Raw genomic sequence first — 22,110 nt, forward strand, 5'->3', positions numbered from 1 at the left:
GCCACTACTCCTGTTATTATGGTAAAGCCCTCCGGAGCGTCCGGGACCAGGCTACACATGATACAAATTAGCCAATGAGCTGCTGTCAGTCTGGGTTGCCGCTGCTAGTTACTTTTAGACACAGCAGGCAAACCTTTGGCAAGCCGGGCAATGGGAAAGACGGAAAAGATGATGAGAAAAAGAGAGCAGAGAAAGTGTGGACTGCTGGAAGAACCGAAGTGAACTTGTGAAAGAAAAGTGAAATGACGTGCTCAAAGATGACCCTGCACATTTTGAGTGTGTTTGGTTCAACCTATTGCTGTGAAGCAGGATTCTCCACCATGAAAATATTCAAAAATCAATGTCGATCCAGGATCACGAATGAGATTCTTAAAATGCGCTTTAGAATGGCTTCGTCGCCAATCAAACCCAGTTTTATAAAACTTGCAGGTCAGCCTAAAGCCCACTTCTCTCATTAAGTCTTGAAAAAAAAGAAAGAAAAAAAACAACAAAAAAACAGAACGGTCTGTTCATGTGTTTTTTAAAATATGTGAATCAGGAAATTGTCCATAGGCTGCCTGACGATTGTTATGTACTTAAAAAAGTAATTTAGATTTTAAAATGGAAAAATTTTATATATTTTTTCTTTATATATATTTTTTTTTATTTAAAAAGTCATTGCATAACATGGATGCATAAACACCTAATTTTATTTCAATCTTAAATGCTATTTCAAGTAACGGATCATAATTAAAAATCTCTCCGGACCTTTACTGGTTGTTGATTTTCTTTATTCGGACCCTGCTGATTTTTAAATGGTTACCCCTGATCTACATCCTGAAACTTCTGCATGCAGTCAAAGAGAGCAGAGAAGAGACCTGCCGCTTTTCCCCACTGCTAACATGTAACGCTTACACAAAGCTGCCATTTATTCTGCCCTGGATTACAAAACAGGATAGTAAAATATATAGTGAAACTAGTTTTTGATCACATTTTTATTTTATTTTTTCTCTAAAGTTGTTGAACTAAACCTGCACACAGCTCAAATCCCATTTTAACTTTGTAATTTGTGTTTCTCATCAGTTTTTCTTTATTAAATTGTATTTTTTACAATTTCGATGTAGCCTATGCAGTGTCGATTAAGGCAATGTAAATAAATGTGTATATTGTTTCACAAAGTAAGGATTAACGTTAACATATGTCGTATTTCAGCGACATTTTAACAGCATTTTAAAGACAGTTATGAGTTAATATGCCACAAACATCACTCCTCAAGTATTATAAAAATCATGAAAAAAAGCAATCAGCCTGTTTATATTACACAACAAGGAAACAGATTATGTTTTATGCAACAGCCAAATATGGAAAAATTTAAGACATGGAAAAAAAGTCTAAAATAGCTCTTCAATATTTATATATATATATATATATATATATTCTCTGTATAGGTCAGCAGTTTTTTTTTTTGTTTCTTTTCACTGTGTTTGGAATATTTCCAAACATCTTAGTCATTCTCCAATTTTGCTGTCATAACCTTTCCCATTTAACATGTGGAGTGAAGCTTGTAACCTCTGAAGAAGCCTTTTGGGATTTTCCCACTCTTTTCTGAACATCAGCTGATCTATTTTGAACTTTGATGGGATTTGCACTGCATGCACATACTGAAAAAACTTTTTTCAACTTGTTAATTTTCATTCCACTTTTAATTAACCTCCTGTACTCCTTTCTTCCTAGATAGTAGATGAACACACATCCACATGCTAAAGACCCACAAAATACCAGAAAGCTGCTTCTGTCCAGGTGGTTACACTCACTAATGATTAATTGAATAAGTGCATTAGGTGAGCAGGACTTTAAATTTGTGCTTGAAAGTGTACATACCCTTGACGAAATTGACGAAAGAAATAATACATAAAATGAGAAAAAGGTTGAATGACAATGATTTTGAATACATATATGTACATATTTCTATATCAACAAATAAAACAAGTAAAGAAGCTTGTAAACAAGCCTGTTTGGGTTCTTTGTTACCCTGCAATACCCAATACTGGTCTATGCCTCTGGAATGTGGGTCGTTAGAGGGAATAGTTGTCCTCTGTATGGGGGTCGGGGTTGCGATGAGAGCTAGAGGAAATCAACTCTATCTCTGCATTGTAGAATTTTGAAAGCTGAAACCGGAGTCGTCGTCCCCCCCCCCCCCTTTGTTTAATGTTGGTTTTTCTATCTTAACACAAACGGCTTCCTTCACACCCCTTTCAAACCTCCTGTCTTCTTTGTCCAAAAAGTTAACATTCTGATCCTAAAAAGAATGTCCTTTGTCTATAAGGTGTAGATGGACGCCGAGTCTTGTCCCAAGTTTTTTGTCTGGACTCGTTTGGGGAGCTTAAATGAAAACACTGCAATTTTGAAAAATAACATGTTTTTGAAAAAGGTTTTTACGCTTCGAGGAGGTGGTTGATTGGTCATATCGAAATCCTTATATTTCGCAAAACTGCAATGAAACCACTTTTTTTTACATCATACATGTCACATGATAAGCAGTCAGACCTCGTTGCCTTGTAAAAAGACGAAGATGACCGGAAGTAGTTAGAGGATGATGGCACCACTAGAGCCATGGATGGAATATGGATATTTTGTGTTTACATCCGCAGTGGCCCTGTTGTTCTCAGAGTTATGCAATTTTATTTGGATTTATTATCTTATAAATTTACCGCAATAGTAAAACTTTACATTTTTGAATTTAGCTGGATATCAACATAGTTTTGTACACATTTGTAATGGAAATGCAGCTAGTGATGTTGTTCAAGCTCCTCCAATGAACACCTTGTCACACATGTACAATTTGTGTTACATTATCCCTACGGGGTTCTTCCACCGACTTTCATTCATATGGTTTTTTATTTCTATGGTTAAACCCTGACCCCTACCCTAACAATTACCGATACATACCTAACCCTAAACCTAACCTAAAGGAAATTCCCTCCTTAGTCCTAAAACTAACTCCCACCCCAAGAAGAGAACCTCTCATCAAATGGACCAGTCGTTGATTCCTACGAGTACCTACGACTCCCCACAATTAAAAAAGCATATTTATGGGATATTGTCCCCATAGTGTAACAAAAACATGATGTATTCAGACAGCAAGACAGAAGAAGGATCCTTGTTTATTATTCTGACATATAGCAAGTAGAAATAGTTGTAATGTCATTGAACAGTAAAAGTGCGCTTTGATTTAATGACAGAGGGAAAATATTTAATATATCTTTTTAAACAATGATTGTAGAAATATGGTTTAATGTACAAATGGTTTTTTTCTGTGTATTTGATTAGTATTAAAAACTCTAGTTTGATCTGTACCCTGGACTGTATACTTTAATCTGTGTCATCATTTAATTTTACCAAACTATTCTTTTTTTTTAAGTGTCCTGTCTGGCAATGTGGCAATAAGAATAATTGTCTTGATGCCAAAAAGAGCCTAACAGATTTTACTTTCACAAGTGGAGCAGAACGGCTATCGCCGTAGTGTTCCGCTTGATTTATGTATATAAATAGCTTTATCATAATTATGCAGGGAGTTTTGCAGATTATATGGACACTGCAATGTAAGTAGAACAGGAAAGGAAAAACAGAAAAAAATGAGAAAATATGAAAGAAAGAGGAGATAAAAGGGAGAAAACGATAAAACATTTTCAGTCTGCTTCAGTACCTGCAAAGAGATGTAAAAAGAACAGCCCAACCAGCTGACATGGTACAAGACATACAATAAAGTAACACCTAGATACTATCACTGAAGTATAAGTAGTATTATTTAATCTGACATGAATTCTGTGTTACCTGAAGATAAAAAGATGGGCTTTCTGTTTGGAAGTAAATCTCCAAGTACCTGGAGCCAAGCACCTGTAGTTGTTTGAGAGAGTGCTCTTGTGAATGTAAAGTTAATCAAAAGGAAAAATGCTCAATAGTGGTTGTGAAGAGCCGAAGAGGCGCCCCCAATTTTTACCAACCTATTCTGTCTGTTTTCTCTATTAGGTTTATAGGATGCTATTCTTTTAAAAGCATCCAGAATCATGAAATGAAAGTGTCACATTGTATGGATACAAAAATGTGGAAGTTTAAATTATTAGCTTCAGAACTCAACTGACAGTTCTGAGTTTTTTTTTCCACATGGAGGTAAGAATCTGTTTTTTTGCATCTTCAATCTGATGACTGGGCTCTCCATCAGGTTCAGAATCCCCACGTTTACTCAATCTGTCGTTGTTATTATTTCCACAATGTGTCTACATGCACTGCTTTTCCTGCTCAGAAATCCCCCTCCCTGGCATGTTTCTCTTCCTGAAACCTCGATCACATGCCTGAGAGCATATGAGGTGAATTTTATATATGCCAAGCTTTCCTCTCTTTCATTTCTCTCCTCTGTGTGTGTATGTTTTGCCTTGCTGCTTCTTCACAGACCTGCATCCCTGGCATGTTGCACTAAACCATACATGAAACACAATGGAATACCCAGACAACACAACACAGACTGAGGTTTCCTTTAATAGTTAGACAGAGACATTTCCAATTCCTCTCATGTATTATGGAAGATGTGAGTCTCTCGCACTGTTGTTTGAGAATTCAAATCCGAGTCCAGCGTGCTAAAATATGTTTCAAGGGAGACCTAATGATTGGAGATAACACCTCATTGATTCCAACCCTCTATAGTAATCATTGTTGTATTAAACTCTAATTTTAGATAAAATCTGAAATTATATGTATGCAGACGCTCAACCTGTGAAAAATCCCTTTTCAGTCACACAGAACACAATTATAGAATACGGGGGGTTGTATATTTCAGAGAAGATGCAGCAGAGCAGTCTTGCAGCTGCATGGTGGTCTATTTTTAGAATGGCAGTGAAGGAATCTGGAGGGTGTCGCAGCACGTGCAAACCCTCTCAGTCGCATTATAGCCCTCTAAACTCTATTGGAGTCTTATTCACTTTTGTCATCCCATGCAGCAAGGCAAAAAACAGAAATGAGATTGATGGAAAAGATCAGAAGGAATGATTTGTTCCTTGAGAAGTTTCAGTGGGATAATGTTTTATTAGTGATTGGCATCCCCAAAGATCTGGTGCTTTGCAAAAGTATGGACACCTCTTCATCTCTTCCAAATTTTGTTACATTACAAACAAAACCTTTAACGCACTGTATTGGGATGCCGTATGATAGACCAACACATATGTCTGCAAAAGTCTGAAGCCATTGTAGCCCCAGTTGTATGTTTGCACCATGAATCTGCCCAGCATATGCTGTAGCTCCATCTGTCTTCACATCAGCTCTAACCAACTTACTTTTTCTTGCTAAAGCTTCCCACATCATAATGTTACCACCACCCTGGTTAACTTCTGGGAACATGTGTAAGGGCTGCTGTACAGTATAAGTTATCTGCCTCACAGTATTTTATATGGCGGCCAGCTTTGTAGCACTATTTGCTCTGTCTTCTACATCACTTGTGGCAAATTGAAATCCTGGCTTCTTACGGTTCTTTCAACAAGGGACTTCTTGTAATCCATCTTGCCACTCTGCATGTCTAATATTTGTTATATAAACAGATTCTACCACCTGAACTTTTCCTCTCTCAGGTTGCCCCAGTGTAAACCTGAGCCTCTCGGCTGTTTCTCTGATTAAATCTCAGTTTCCACAGCTTGTTGGTTTAGGTTGATTGCTCTTGGTAGGTTTGCAGTAAACAGAAGTTTATTTATTATTTAATTTTCTGGATAAAGAATTTAATAGTGGGATCGATGGTGGCACAGTTTGTAGTTCTGTTGCTTTGTAGAAAGAGGTTTCCTACTTCAAATCCTGGCATTAGGCCTTATTGGCATGTAGTGTGCATTTTTGAACAGTTTGGATTTTACCCTGGTCCAGGGTGTACTATGCCAAAGGCTGCTGGAGATATGCACTTTCCACCTGCAGATTTAATGACGAAGGGGTAGAAGTTGGATTGATTTAATAGGACTTTGTCTCTGCCTACTGTATTCCCATGGTTTTAAGGATGCTGTGTGTTTACTTTAGTTAACAAACCTTCAAGGCCTTCATAGATTAACTGGATTCATACTGTTATTAGACACCACACAGGGGAACTAGCTAGATGTCATTCCAAGAGGTTCTGTTTTGGGGTGTTTAAGAAAAGCTGGTTCAATATTTACTTCAAAGATTATACATTTTAACCTGGAAAGCCAGCTTGATGATGTGTACAACTTGGATTTAATTCTACATTTTTAATTTCGGACCGCTCCTGCTGAACTTGTTCAGGAAAAGGAGGAATGTTTAGCAGAACCTTGGAAGTTGATATGGCGAAACAACACCTATAGCCCCCCTATCAAAGTGTGGCTTTAGCCAATCATGGTAAAAATTGAAATAATAAAATAAATATGGATTTGTGAATTCAGACAAAACAGGTAAAACAAGACAGTGATAGGATCCGCTACATGTACATCCTTCTGCCTTCCTCGTTTACTCTGCTTTATGCTTGACAGCTCTTGTTTCTAGCATAGCTATATGCCCCGCCTTAAACCATAATACTGCAATATGATTGGCTTACCTAATTTTGGTCAGATGAAAACAATTTAATCTGGAGTGGTACATGATGGATTCCTGTGTGTTTGTTAACTCACAAATACAGAGGGAAGTCAGATCTCAGGCAAGGTTATATTATTTACAAAATATTTGAAAACTAAGTATTTTAATTTCCATTTCTTTCAGTTTACAATAACATGTTGCTCCTTATTGGTCTATGACAGGGGTGCCCAAGTCCAGTCCTCAAGAGCTACCATCCTGTAACCTTTAGATGCACCTCTTCTCTAGCACACCTGAATCTAAAACCTCAAACCCCTCATTTAGCCCAGCAGAGGCACGGTAACGAGCCACTCATTTGATTCAGGTGTGTTAAAAATGGGGTGCATCAAAAAGTTGGAGGATAGTAGCTCTTGAAAACTGGACTTGGGCACCCCTGGTCTATGATATAGTGTCTCAATAAACAGGTTAATGTTTGCATGTCACACTATCAAACATTTTTTGTCTAATGCAGGAGCGTAAAATTTTTTTATTTATCTAATATGAATGAAAATTAATATAACTGAACATGAAAAGACCAGATTTGTACATTTAACAATCCCACAGATGCAGAAATAAGATGCCTGGTAGACATCATCTGCCTTTTAATTCTGCCCTTTCAGGGCATCAAAATTGGACGTGCAAAGGCAACCTATAAAGGTGTCATACAGACATGTCTTTGCCCAATTCAATTGGGTAAATTACAAAATGTAAATGTGTTAGTTGGTGTTAGATGTCTCTTCCTCCTTGAGACAAGCGTGACATTGGAGCAAAGTTTAACAGAGTTTACATGACAAGTCTTGAACAACTACTCCATCAAATCTGAATTCGTCTGTTTTTTCTGTATTCTTTCTCCTTCTGTAATTCAGTGTTTATGTGTGACCTATATACTCTACTGTACTGGACAAGCTTTAATAATTTAAGCAGCTGGCAGGCAGGGGGTGACACGTATAGATTATCCTTCAGTGGATACCTTCAGTATAAGACTGAATCTTGGTGTTGGTCTGTCCTTTATTTTCCTGGTGGGGAATAATTACATGATAGCGAATCAAACCATGGAGCATAATAGCAGTTTCAGTTGAACACAGTAAATTCGACTGAACAGCTATGGGTTAACTGCTTGGTGATGTAATGTTCCTAACATTACTTCTTATAAGGTCAATTATTCATAGTCATCCTATTAAATTGGTTGTTTGATAGGTAAAGAGTGGTAAAAAAAAACAGTTTTTCAAGCAGAAAATAGCTTTGAAATTGTAAAACTGTTCGATGGTTTCAAAAGTACTTTCTAGTAACTTGCCCTCTTACTAAATGAAAATCAGGATAATAAAGCAGATTTGTCCCAAAACTCGAAATTACCTATTTGCAAAATGTTCAGTGTAGAGAATCTCATAGACAGGGCTTGTTTTAATTCTCTATGATGAATGTCATATCGCCTATAATTTTATATACGGATGTAATTGTGGTTTTATTGATTTCCCACCCTGTTTTTCTTCCATTCCTCCTCATGATCAGCCTGAATGGTTTTAACCTTTTTATTCTTTGAAGTAAAATATTGTTATGTTTCAATGTTGAAAATACAAATGCAACACTCCAAAATAAGCTGTTAGATTTAAACAGAGTTATCATGAACATATTGTAAGTTGAAACTGCAATTGTTTGTTTGCACTTCATTAAACCAGTGGAACTCAATATATGGCATAAGCTCCTCTTGTTCATATGTTGCTTTTAGTGTTTTAATTTAAAAAAAGACACAAATAGACCTCATGGAATAAGTTTCCATGGCCATGGGGATTTTAGTGTTTGTCTGATTTTCAGGAGTAGGATTCTACCACTTGGTTCCAGTGAAAGGATCTCTTATTGCCTCATGATGCTGAGACATTTTGGAACATTTCATGCTTCCAATTGTGTGGGAACAGTTTGTCCCCTCATCCCGCATGACCTTGTACTTGTTGACATGAAGAGATCCAGAAGGCATAAATGAGTTTTATGTTAAAAAAAAAACTTGACTGGTCTGAAATTTTAGCCAAGTCACAACTTAAGCACAACAGAAGAACTTTTGGGTAAATTGCAGCAGACAAGGCCTTCTATTCAAATACCAGAGTCTAAAGTCACAAATGTATTCCTAGGGAAACAAATTCCTATAGGCATACCTCTAGACTTGTAAAAAATAAATAAATAAAATAAAAAATAAAAATAAAAAAACTCCCCAGAAGGATTGAAACATTTTTAACTGTAATCTACGTGGCAAGATCATATTAGGCTCCATGGATTAAGACTGGGATGCAACAACATTTTATACTTGCGTGAAGGTGAAGAAGCAGACTGTATAATGTATGTTTTCATGCTTGTATCACTAATAGTAGGCCACACTCGCGGCAACAGTGGCTTAGCGTGCAGGAATTCATCCTGCAAATGAAAGGTCAGTTGTTTTAACCCCAGCTCTGTCAGTCTCAGTACTCATGTCCTTGGTCAAGACAAGGGTAAAGTTCCCTTCAGCAAGACATGTCTCTTTTTGCGAGGATTAAGCTGCCTGTATACAGCAGCTTTGCCTCTGCCAGTGTGTCCCAGGACAGCTGTGGCTAGAATGTAGCTTGTAACATTACAGTTTGAATGTAGTGTAAAGCACTTTGGAGGCCCCTGACTTGAAAAGGCACTATATAAACCCTTAGTTTTTAGCCTGTTGTCACCCAAAAAGTGACTAAAGCCACCTTAATTTTAGTGGGAAAATTGCAATGCGGCGTACGAGTACCTAACTCTTGGTGGTTCTCCCTCAATTACCCCTGATTGAACGGCAAAAATCAAGCTCAGCTGAACATGATTGGAATAGCAGTCATTAATTATCGATAACTAAATGTGTGATTGCACGAACCACATCATGGGAGTATTGGTTTTATTACATGAGATTGGATGAACATCACAGGAAGTGTTTGATAAATAATACAAATTTGCAATCTGACTTTTTTTTACCCCCCTAATGTCAGAATTGACTTAAATATTTTACATTATTGTCATAAAACAGAATGGTTTTGAAAAAATAAACTCATTAAACACATACGTTTTTGCACAACCTTTTAAGGCAATCAATGCAATCAAATGATCCCTGTAACTGTCAATAAGACCTCTGCTCCTCTCAGCAGTTGCTTTGGCCCCCATGAGCAAATTGCTTCAGTTGACTCAAGTTTGAATAGTGCATCCAAACTGCATGTTTCAGCTCGTTATAAAGACCCTCAATAGGATTAAGGTCAGTGCTCATAGAAAACCACTTCAGAATAGTCCAAGGGTTTCCTCCTAGCCAAACTCTAGTGTTTTTTTTTAGCTGTGTTCTTTGGGTCATTATCCTGTTGCAAGACCCATGACCTGCGACTCAGACTAAGCTTTCTGACACTGAGCAGGACTTTTCTCTCTTGGATTCCATGATAGTCTTAAGATTTCATTGTACCTTGCAGAGATACAAGACTTCTTTTACCAAATGAAGCAAATCAGCTCTGGAACATAACAGAGCCTCCTCAGTGTTTCGCAGTAGGGACACTGTTCTTTTCTTGCTAAGATCTTTATTCCATCTGTGAAGATAGAGACAATGTGCCTTTTGTCTCATCTGTCCAAAGGACACCCTCCCGTAAGCTTTGGGGCTTGTCAACATGTATTTTAGAAAATTCCTGTCTGGCTTTTATATGATTTATTTCCCACAATGGTGTCCTCTCTCATTAAATCAATTTTGGCTGAACCGACTGATGCAGTTATATGACACTGATGTTCCTTTAGCTTGAAGTACACCTTTAATCTCTTTAGAGTACTTTTCTGAGCGCTTTTGTTATCATTTATATTATCCCTCTTTTATTTTTCATAAATTTTCCTCCTGCAGCCAAATTCAGGTACATTGGCTACAGTCCCATGTTTCTGAATAATATGTGCAACTGTAGTCACATTAACATCAAGCTGCTTGGAAATGGTCTCAGAGCCTTTCTCTTTAACATGCTGGTCTATAACCTTTATTAATATCACAAAACTCTTTACTTTGCTTCCTCTGACCCATGTTGCATGACCCATGTTGCATTACAGCTTCAAGTTATTTCTGTGACGATTGTAGGTTTTTCTTTTTTTAAATGATTGCTATCACATTGAAACAGTATAAGCCTGTAAGACTGATAAAAACAAATAACAGTCCTTTTCATGAAAAAACAAACAATAGTGTTTACATATGCGGAATTTTTCTATTATCCATCTTGTATGAATCTATCGATGACAGGCATTTTGCCTCATACCTTTTATTTGGCACATCTAATACCGTAAGTCCCTTTAACAGACTCCCACAATGGCAAAACTATAGGTCTAGAAAAAATAATGAAAGATAAATAAAAGCATCCTTAATGCCGCTTATAAAGCTGTTCCCAGGTGACTTATGTGAGAACAAATTATTGGTGTTTTGTGTAATTTTTTTATTTACTCCTTTAGGTTGTGTATGTTTGAAAAAAAGACTTGTTTTTCATAATGTAAACACTCTTTAAATGTGTATGAGTTCATGGCTGTTCACACATAAAAAAAAATAAAAAAAACTATCTTTTGAATATTAGCTAAATACATTTTTTATTTATTCATTGTTTTTCCTTTTTTTTTTACAACTCTCCTGGGAGATTCTAACTGGCTCAGCCTATTGCTGGCTTGCTTACCCTCTGCACACATGAACAGCATTGTGCCTATATTGTACGTATAGATGTAGGGTTCCAAAAAAGTTAAAGAATAATCCACTGGACTTTGTTTCCAAGTTTGAAGAAGTTTCGCTTTCAAACTTGGAAACAAAGTCCACTGGATTGTTTTTGAACTTTTTTGGAATGAATATGACCTGGATGACTGAGAATCTTCACCAGCATATAGATGAGGGTCTTTATCTGCTAACAAACTGAGCAAAAAGAAAGTGTGAAATGCAAAATTAAAATAATATACCAATAGGACAAAGCAATTTTCATGCAAGTGAGTGAACTACTAGCATTTAGATTTAAAAGATGTCATGTAATATGATTATACCCCTTCCCGAAAACAGATAAATCTTTATGCTGCTAGATGAAGTCTAGGAAGGTAAAGTGACTTAGACATTAGTTAAGTGGTTAGTTGTGCTGTTTTCAGTTTTATTCACTGCGATATGAAATGGATATATAAAAGTTATTAAGTGAAATTATTAAATGATCTCAGCTTAACACCACAATATTAATTAGATACCCTTTTTGAGATCAATTATTTTAAAATTCAGGTAACATGCAGGCAAACAGTAAAGGTTTGCTCTCAATGTGTCAGAGACACGGAAACTAAGCTACATTTCCAGCCATGAGATTGGCCTTTAGGGTACCAAAAAAGAAATCAGCAAAGATGATCTGAATCCTAGACGGTATAGAGGAAAACGGCTTTTGTTGAGGGTGATTTCCTAAACAAAAATGTTCACTTTTATTCTTATCTGAAATAAAACAGCCTGCTTCACATGTAACACACAATACAATTGTTGCAATCCTAAGGCTATCGATTGCTCTAGGGCCTCCATGAGCCGCCATGTGAAACTATAATATAAGGCAGCACCATCACATGCACAAGAGTTTCAAAAGAAAGCAGTGGAAACCTGAGTGATTGAATACGGAGAGCTGCTGCAGAGACATTTAAACATATGACTCAGAGACTGTGAAAGCCTTACAGTAAGCGCTGCAGGAAAGATTTAAACCATAGCAGGTTGTAATGATGCTTTAAAAAAAAGGTTCTCTGAAGGAGATGCATTGTGGTTGAACTTGGACAAGTATTATGCCCTCTGCTATTTTACAATTTAAAATATATTTAGTTTTTGGAGACAGGCAATACAGAGTTTTTAGACCTGGTTTTCAAAGTGAGACAAGGGGTGTAAAACAAATCAGACCTCCTGATCTACACTTAACTTAATGAACCAGGCTGACCCCATTCATACTTACAGTAATTGTTTAACCTTTGTTGTAGAAGCTGCAACATTAATGATTTAAATCGATGGCAATGTAAATTCAAAATGATTACTGAACAAAAAACCAGGTAACAAGTCTAACAGGTTTGTCATGCATATTTCTTCAGTTAGGCTCAAAGATGAAAAGGGTCAGAAAGAGCAGACTTCCATTAATAGAAATATTCTCTCTGTATGTCTATACATAAGAGTATATACTTAAGTCCAATATTTTAAGACTAATGTTGATTTTTATTTTTACAGAACAAGAAATTGAAATGTTTAAAAGGATAATACAGCCATGTGAAAGCAGTATCTGTTTTTTTTTTTATCTGATTCTACATTTTGTATGCAAAATAATGCAAATCAAATTTTATTTAGGGTAAGAGATCAAAGTGCAACAGAGTGTTTATGGAGTTTATCCCATTTATTTTCAACATATCTCTGAGGAAGTGTTTTTCACTTTGCTGTCAAGTTTGGGTATTTTTCCTAACACGCGGACAGAGCTGAAATTGAGAGATTTAAACACATTTGCCCGTTTTGCAGTAGCTCCATCAATGCAAACATAGTTCATGTGGCTAAATTACATGTGGTAAAAACTCTCCTTCATGCTGCGTCCTCTTGCTGTCTCATTGTCTTCGTCTCAGACTAAGACTGGCTGAAGCAGAAAGATAAAACTGCCATATCTTAATCTGTGGGTGGCACACGCCTACAAAGAAGGCAATTAGGATTATAATATACAGTTCCTTTGCCCTTTTCTCCATTCTCCTCTTCCCTTTTGTCTTGTCTTCCACTCATCCTTCCTTTCCAAACCATGAATTAATTCCTCTGTGTGTGTATGTCATTGTTTGTGTATCCCCACAGAGCAGCACGAGCATTTGGAGAGTACCTGTCCCACACACACCCTGAAAACCGAAACGGATCAGGTCAGCGTCTCTGTCGTCCTTCCATTTGTCCATCCCTCTATCCTTTGCTGTGTTTTCCTTTGAGGTTTTAATCCTTCCTCCACCTGCTTCACCTCATCCTCTTTTGAAATGCCAGGCTGTGCTCACTGGTAGGTCAGTACAACTGCTGACAGCCGCAGGGAGATGATGATGTTGCTGTAGCTGCTCTGCTATTCTAATCTTTTTATTTCTTTACTTCTTCCTCTTCAGCTTCAGTGGCTTTACAATTAATTTATTCTCACATGTTTTTTATTTTCATCTCCCTCTTTCATATTATAGCTCACCTTCAGTGTGAAACCTTGTTGGTGGGTCCTGATCCAGAGTTGCCGAGTGACCCGAGTGGACTCAGCAATAAGACTCACGTTCCTCCCTGCTCCTCTGCCAAAGGACATTCGAATAAACTAGATCCTATCCTTGCGAAGGAAAAGCTGGCATTAATCCAGCCCCCTTTTCCATCAAACACTATTCCTCCCAAGCCAACTTGTCTCTCGCTTGAACATAGCTTCACAGCAGAGGAGGACCAGAAGACGTCTACTGAGTGCACCCGTGTGTACACCATCACCTCCCAGCACGGTATGCTGATGAGCAGCGGCCGGGGCAGCAAAGAGAGCCTAGAACTGGACATCCTGAAGGAAAAGTCGAGGAGTGGTGGGGTAGGGTCTAAAAGTGGCCCGATCCAGCCCTCCACCTCTCCATCCTCCGCCTCCTCATCTCCAACCCAGTATATCCGCTCGAGCAGCAGCCGTGGCATCAGCAGCTGTAGCCACACTCACCACGGTAATCACCACCACCACCACACGGCCGTCTCTGGAACAAATACCTCGTCCAGCAGCGGTGGAATCAGTGGGGCAAGCGGATGCAGCAGTAGCAACCAACAGCAGCAGATGGTTGGAGCATCTCACTCCCATCACGCAGCCCACCACCACTCCCATCATCACCATCACCTATCCCAACCGCCACTGCAGACCTCAGTCAGTGCCCACAATATCCGAAGCCTTGCTGATGGGAGAGGGGAAGCCGAGTGCAGTGGGCTGGCTTGCGACTCATGCAGCGGTGCTCCTTCACGTAGCCAGGGGTCACTGGACCTGGAGAGTACGTCCCGAGAGGCAGGCAAGCAGCACCGACGCCTAGAGCGGATGTGGAGTGTGGACCGGATGACTGGGCTGGAGAGAGGTGAGAGGGTGGAGGACACAGAGGAAGCGAGAGGCGCTGAAATCTAAAAGGGAAATGGGTTGATGTGCGGCCCTGTTTCTGGGGTCACTGGTGTTGGACTGGAGAATAAATCGCATTTGATCTCATGCTCACTATCAAGAAAAACTCATAAGGGAGATCCTTAGATTTTTGGTGTTTCTAGCTTGATGATATTTTTCGTTAAACATTTTTAGGATTGTCTCATGTATATATATTAGACACTGCCAGCATATGAGTAAGGAAAATGCAATTTTTTTTCACCCCGACTCTATGACTGTAATTATTATTTTGAGATTAAAAAAAGAGGTAGCATTGGTCAACCACTTTAAAATTTTATGTGCTTTTTGGAAAAATAACAAAAAAAAAAAGAAAACATCGGAAAAGACAGGCAATTTGAAGACACAACCAATAAACTGCCCAGTTTGGGTTGAGTAACACGATCATACAGAAACCTGAGGTCCAAAAGCCCTCTTCATTTCAAATCAAAGGTTAAGAACGATAAGTTATTTTCAGACCGAATACACTAATAATGTCATTAAGGATTAAGAAATAAAAGGCAACAGATGGATATTTTTTGACGCATCTTACCAGGACAAAGAGTGTTGCATTTAAGACTGATTACATCAGAGTGAGACAATGCTATAAAACATTTGTCGAATGTTTTTTGAGAATACAAAAGCAAAATTTTAGTCATATCATTGCCGAGCACCGATCTCTTCAGATCAAGCAAATGTAATATAGTGCATTTTATTGCGTCATAAGCAGGATTTATCATTGCACCCCAAATTGTTATACTCTCTGATCTGGATTGGTCTTACCAAAGGAGACAGTTTACCACACAAGACTAACTTACACTTCAAATGCATTTTTTCTCCAGTCTGTTGGGGATTGAAGGGTTGGTGTTAGTTGTCAAGTGGTGGTCTGTATTTCCCGACTCTTCGTCTAACCGTCTCTCCTTTGCTGTCTCTTCCCCTCTTTCCCTCTCTCCATTTGTGGAGTGGTGCACTGTGAGGTGCTGGTGCTGGTTTTGTGCTTTTTATCTACATTTATTCCAATATTTTGCCAATATGATGCACAAACTATTTTCTTCTGTACACTTAACCTGGATAGTCACTTTTTTTTTTCTTCTCAAATTGCAGAGGACACTAACTGGTTTCCAAAGGAAAACATGTTCAGCTTCCAAACAGCGACGACAACAATGCAGGCGTAAGTTTCTCACACTTTAGACAAAGACAAAAGTAAAATGACAAACATTTGTTAGGATTTTTAGAATGCAAATAAATTAGACTGGTTTATCTATTTGTCAGTAATTCACAAACCACTTCTCACAGACCTATTGAATACTTCATGTTATGCCAATGTGTCACCATGGCCAACAGGTTTTTTTCACACTAAACTATCCACCTAGTTTTTTCTAGGCACTTGGTGTGGAAAAAAATCAGGGGTGCTGATGGTAAAATTATGTAATCTGGCCACACGATGCATTGCCGACCCTGTGACTGTGTTAAGCATAAACCAACCTTGACATTAGCATGTTTACTCTACAGTATGTGTTGCCACTGTGAAGGAAAAACACTTTGTTTAGCAAAAATCTGGGGGCAGTTTCATGAAGCAAGTTTACTGACAACTTTTGAGTTTTCCAAACTTGAAATCAGGGAAACTGAGTTTTCTGTTTAAAAAGCGATTTTCCTTAACCTCTGTTTCAATCACTGTAGTAACATTCTCCTAAGAGCTAACCTGGGTCGGAGCAGATTTTGTTCAGGAAACTCAGTGTCCTATGTCTCCTCTCTCCTTACAGCCAATGATCACTACAGTGGCAGGAAGTTGCAGCTTCTATGTTATTTATTTCTTCAGAAAATTAAAAATACGTTTTATTTGAAAATCATTTTTATGTCCAGAACATATTTTAGCTGTGATGAGCATTTCACTAAAACAAAATTTAGGATGGTTTCCTGTTAATTTTATTTCCTTGTTTAATTTATTTATTTATATCTCCTATACTAGGTAGTAGAGATATTTAAGAGCTCGCAGTAGAGCAGTGATAATGTGGAGCTATTAGCAAATGATTTATTGGCTAAACACTTACACATCTCTCTTTTGCTTCTCTCCAATTTTGCTTTCGGATGTATTTTGGCGATCGTCAAACAGGATATCGTAAGTATTCCCCTCTTGAGTTTTTTTTAATTTGTGAACTGATATTTTGACTTTAACTCCAGCTCCTTAACACTGATATGTGCATTAACTTTCATCCACATGTTTAATATAGAAAATACAAATTAGTGTCGAAGAAACAAAGAATACTGTGGCAGTCTGCTTCTTCTGAACATTAAACCTTTCTAAAGCTCTAGCTTTTGATTTTCAGTGAAAGATACTCAGTTATGAGCACTACCACAACTATTAACAACTGTTAAAAGAAAAGTGGAAAGTAGTTAAAAGATTTTAATACAAACAAAGGGATAGAGTCCAGCTTATTCACTGCAACCGAGTAGCTGTGCTGGATTAAAGAAAATGACTATTGGGTGACCTAAGCTCTGCAGATTGGGCATAAACCCACTAGATGGATAGTTCTACTTCAACCATTTATTATTTTTGTCAGACATAATAGAGTGCAGTAATCACACTCAGAAACCCTCCTCATTATCACTGAATATTAGCTAAATAAATCTGAGTCTTAAAAATGGGTTTGGAAGATTTGGTATGCAGAGGTAGTTCAAGTTAGTAGTTGAGATACTTGTTCCTCTAAATCTTTTAGCTGTAGTTTAGATTTAGTTTCAATAAATTAAGAGCCTAACAGTTTGATAAAACTAAAAAATAACCACATAAATGAGATCCAGGCAAAAAAAAAAGCCAAGTCAATTCAATATCATCTTCATACAAGCGGCATCAATGAGCATCATTACTGCAGATAAACAGCTAGATTTACAGAAAATAAGGAAAGCAGTTTATCCATATAGCACAGGGTTAGCTCAGTAAAAAGACAATCTAAAGTTCTTTACATGAATCACACAATGAAACAAAAAGGAAACTAAAAGCAGAATAAAGGTAAAGATAAAAACATGATGAAACCAGGAAGTGAAGCAAATAAATCAGACTAAAACTAGGAGGACATTTAGCTGTAAAAAGTTTTTAGTAGTGTTTTTTTCAGTATGAACAAAACACAATTTATCAAAAAAACATGAATAAATAAATATAACTGTCATTGCTGCATGCATTCATGCTTTAGTATATTACCAAATACAGTGTTCAATTTATTTAATTTTGTTATATGGAAGATAAAACCCAGATCAAATTTTAATGCCGTCCCCCTCCCCACCCCCATTCTCCAGGCTCTCTGCTACAGCACAGCCTCACTAACTAACCCGACTAACATCAGCTTCTGTTAAACATAATAAAGGTGTAACTGCTACTTTGGTCCGCAGCGTAAAACCTATTAGTTTTACACCACAGGTTGGCAGTAGCAAGATGAATACAGTTTATTTGATTAAGCATGCTGTCAGGCTGGGGTTATAGAAATGTGCCTTAAAGGAAAGTCTCTGTGTTTAGCCTGTGCTGCCATTCAGCTCCGTTCTTTGTGAAGCTGAGCGAGTTAGAAAATTTTACGCTACAGAAGTGATTATTTGTTCGTTGTTCAAATCTTCATCCAGCTTTGTAAGATATGTAATCTATTGTAGCCTTAACAGCTTTGGTTTTCTTTTTATTTCCATTTTTAAACCAGAGCATTTGGTTGAAATATGGATTATTTGAAAAACACCAAGCATTTATTTTTCACAAAACCGTTGTTTCTTTTTCTTTTGGTAGATTAAAAAAAAGTTTTTTTTGAAAAAAAATATATATGCAATGTAAATGCGGTATAAAGGCTTTTGATACAGACATTTCTACCTGCAATAGCAAAACAGTTTTTCTGATTGATTTTTAACTATGTTTTGTAGCCACACAAAAAAAAAAAAAGGAGTTGGCTGCTTCAGTGGGCACTGCGCTATGCCATTACTGTGCTTGATTTCAACTATTTTCAAACTACTAAAACATTTAAATACAACTCAGGATTCATGTTATGGGGATTAATGGTGCAGATGTTTAGAAATAGGCTCTAAGGTGGACAATATGCGGGTATTTGGGAGCTGCTGTGTTACAATAAATATGCTTTAAATTGTGTCTGCACATTTTGATGTAAGACATGGGTATTTATGTTTTTATTCAATAGGGTTTATTCTAACAATGATTATAAACAATGTTAATATCTTTGGTTGTCAGAGCAGAAATACAAATGTAAATCCCTCTTTTCCTAAATTTGTTTGTACACATTTTTGGTTTGTCACATGAAAATCCAGATAAAGTACATTTACATTGGAGGTTGTTATGTGACAACAAAGTGGGTATTAGCAGCTTTGCAATGGATTTTTATTTCTTTTACCAGAGTTAGAAGAAGATGCCAAAATCTGCATTGAAATTGAGTCCAAAGTGAGATTTCTTTGCATGTAATAAACTCTGGGGCACTTATTTCAGTTTTTGTTCTGATAAATTGAATTAACTTTGCAAGGAATCCAAATACCCACAGTTAATTATTGGTAAATATTTACCTTTAGCGAGGCTGGAATACTTTTGCATCCAGTTTGCGTTCTTCTGCACAAGTGTTGGGGAATTTCACAGGACCATTGCCAACTACTACTGTAACACAGATTAGACAGAGTTTGAAAGCGATGATATTCACACCAACTTTGTACCCAACGTTGAGCCTTAGCACAGACAAAACGCAGTCTGAGTTTCACAACGTTGGACTCGCAAGAAAAAGAAAAAACTTTTCTTTGGTTTGGATAGCTTGCAGTAGTCCATATTTTCGAGCAGGACTTACTCTTTAAAAAAGTAGATGCATGTCAGAAATATTAAACATGCAGCAGAAAGTGAGCTTTTTTTTAAGAGATTTAGAAAGAAAGAGTACTCTCTTCATGAAAAGGTGTGTGATTCTGGTAGAGTAAATAAAAAAAACAAAATTTAAATTACCCCAAAGCTAGCTTTTATTTTTTTAAGCATGCCAACCTAAGATGTCGCTATAGGTCATGAGACCTGCTGTTCTAATTCGTATAAGCTTATAACCCCCACTGCTTAAATACCTGTTAAAAAGATAGACTGATATCTCTTTAGAGCTAATTTAAGTGATCCAATCTGTGTTTTGTTGTCAAAGCTATCTGCTGCGATTCTTACAACAGAGTCTCATTCATAGCCAAATAAACCCTGCAGCTAAAAGCCATGGCATCAGCCTCCCTGCACGGCCCTACCCCTCCCTATGCCAGCAGTCTCCCTCTCTTATCCCTTTAATACTGATCCACGTCCTGCCAGGGCTTTCCGGGGATTTGTGCAAAGAAAAAGAAGAGAGAGGGAGAAGGATACGGCAGAAGTCATCTTGAGGTACGAAGTGTCTCTTGACAGGCTATGCTATTTTTAAGTGAAAGGGTTATGTCTTCTGGTCAAAATCTACAACATGAAGGTGTGAGGATGTCAGCAGGCTCCTGCAACCTGCATCGATCCGCAATCTTTAGACTTTTACCTTGCAAATATTTTCTGTAATGCTCTATCCAAAATTCATGACACAAAGAATTAAAAATTGAAAGCTTTTGGAAAAAAAGCTGAGTGAGATTCTGTAGCACTTGGAAGGGTAGTTACTTCCCTAGCAAGTTCAGAAACCATCCCACTCAGACCCAGATGCTCTATCTCAAAGGGCCAGATGGTAAATTTGACACCAGGCAGTACATCTCGGTTCCTTTGACATCTCAGTATCATCCATCTGCAGTGTCAGAGTCATTAACCCTGCAAGTTACTTCCAGCCTGAAAATCGTCTAAGCAAATCGCAAATGTTAGGGTGCAATCTTTAAAGGGACCCGTCAGCAGGTATTCAATACCGTATATTTTCTTTTCTGTAAAATGATTAAACTTAATTGTGTAATTTTTTCTCAATCTTAGAACTTGGCTCTTTTTTCACCATCTGATTGATGCATAGTCTTAATGCTGCATAATACTAAAAGTTATGCGATTCAAATTTTACTTGAACACCAAGCCATGCACATGTGCACAGTAATGTCTACAAAGCCACTGTTGTTTCAGCCACGAGACAAGTTTCGTAAAAGCTGAATTTAAACATTCCAGGCTAAAACACAATGCCTGGCTTGATCTAGAGGGAGGAATGCATCATGGCTTCAGCGGTTCCACAAACGTCAAGCCAGGCACCACAGGATCAGCAATGTAAAGCCAGGAGGAAGTAATCAGGTTAAATGAATTCGCTCACAGACTCATTTATTCAGTTAACAATAGAGGATCAACTAAATGCCTAAATAACCTAAGATGCACATTTCCCAACCACTTTGTTCAACTAAAAATATTATAGTTTAAGGAGTCACTTGTCATTTTTTGCAAATAAACAACTATTAAAAAAAAAATAAATATATATATATATATATATATATATATATATATATATCTCAACAATGGAAGCCACACTGGAAAAAGTATAACCTTGCTCAAATTTTAAAAATGGTGTCCAGATATCACATGTAAAATATTTGACTTCACAGAATCTGAATTTAATCATTTGTTATGATCTGAGTATTTTATGTTAATGTAAAGACAGATTACTTTAAATGTATTTATTAATTGTTAACATAGCCTTGGTGTAAATCCAGGTGGTGTAAATTGATGTTAACTAACCTTGGCAAGCGGTAGCAGTTATCATTTGTTGCAAACAAAAAAAAAATTAGCTGCAGGTCATAAATAAATAAATAAAAAACTTTGTTTTGGGTCATTTGTACATGTTTTTACAGTAGTTCAGGTTAAAGCCGATGTCTCAAAATCCCAAAAGAATGAGTTATACAATCACATCAATAATTTTGTCCAGTTTACAGTGACAGTCATTAGTTTGAATGAACAGCTACATGTTACACTTTTTTCAGTGTAGGAGATACTGAAATCCTACAGTATTGTAAGTAACATGAATTACTCTACAAATGACAAAACAAACTTTAGAACAGGTGAACTTTTTTTTATTATTCATTTTTCATACATGATTCGTTNAAAAAAAAACACACCATCTCAAAGCACTTCACAGAGACAATAGAAACAACAAACAAAAGGAACCATCATGTGCATACATATTTATATATAAACTTGCTTTTGCATAAGGAAAGAAATTGTTTAAAATAAACATAAATAACCATTTTTGATACAGTAAATAGAAACATTTTCGAATGCTAATTAAAATGGAAAAGCAAGATTTAATATAATGTTAAATGCACCAACCCACTGGGGATGGGGTACAGGTATACTAGTCAGAATGATGGGGAAAGGGGCGGAGCTAACGATGGGCCAATACTAGAATTAAACTTCTTGGATGTTATTGGAGACTTAAGTTGCTGGTGGATTTAGTAAACATCTAAATATTTTCAAACATTAGAATGGCCAAATTAAAATCCATAT

At 37.1% G+C, this 22,110-nt stretch overlaps 1 protein-coding gene across 7 annotated transcripts in view; it reads left to right on the plus strand.

Moving 5' to 3' along the window:
• The window catches only part of LOC107099889 (NMDA receptor synaptonuclear signaling and neuronal migration factor-like), a 60,989-nt gene that overhangs the window by 8,103 nt on the left and 30,776 nt on the right, over window positions 1–22,110 (plus strand). For 2 of the 7 annotated variants that reach the window (XM_015398204.1, XM_015398228.1), the window contains exons 2-5: window positions 13,379–13,440; window positions 13,738–14,550; window positions 15,789–15,855; window positions 16,798–16,803. In XM_015398204.1, coding sequence (XP_015253690.1) covers window positions 13,379–13,440; window positions 13,738–14,550; window positions 15,789–15,855; window positions 16,798–16,803 — 948 coding nt within the window. Of the gene's footprint in view, window positions 1–13,378; window positions 13,441–13,737; window positions 14,632–15,788; window positions 15,856–16,797; window positions 16,804–22,110 lie in introns of all 7 variants that reach the window. The other 5 variants (XM_015398178.1, XM_015398213.1, XM_015398186.1 and 2 more) reach the window with 4 other exon arrangements.

The sequence above is a fragment of the Cyprinodon variegatus genome, unplaced genomic scaffold (assembly GCF_000732505.1).
Source record: "Cyprinodon variegatus isolate N-32 unplaced genomic scaffold, C_variegatus-1.0 Scaffold29, whole genome shotgun sequence".
In the NCBI taxonomy this organism is placed as follows: Eukaryota; Metazoa; Chordata; class Actinopteri; order Cyprinodontiformes; family Cyprinodontidae; genus Cyprinodon; species Cyprinodon variegatus.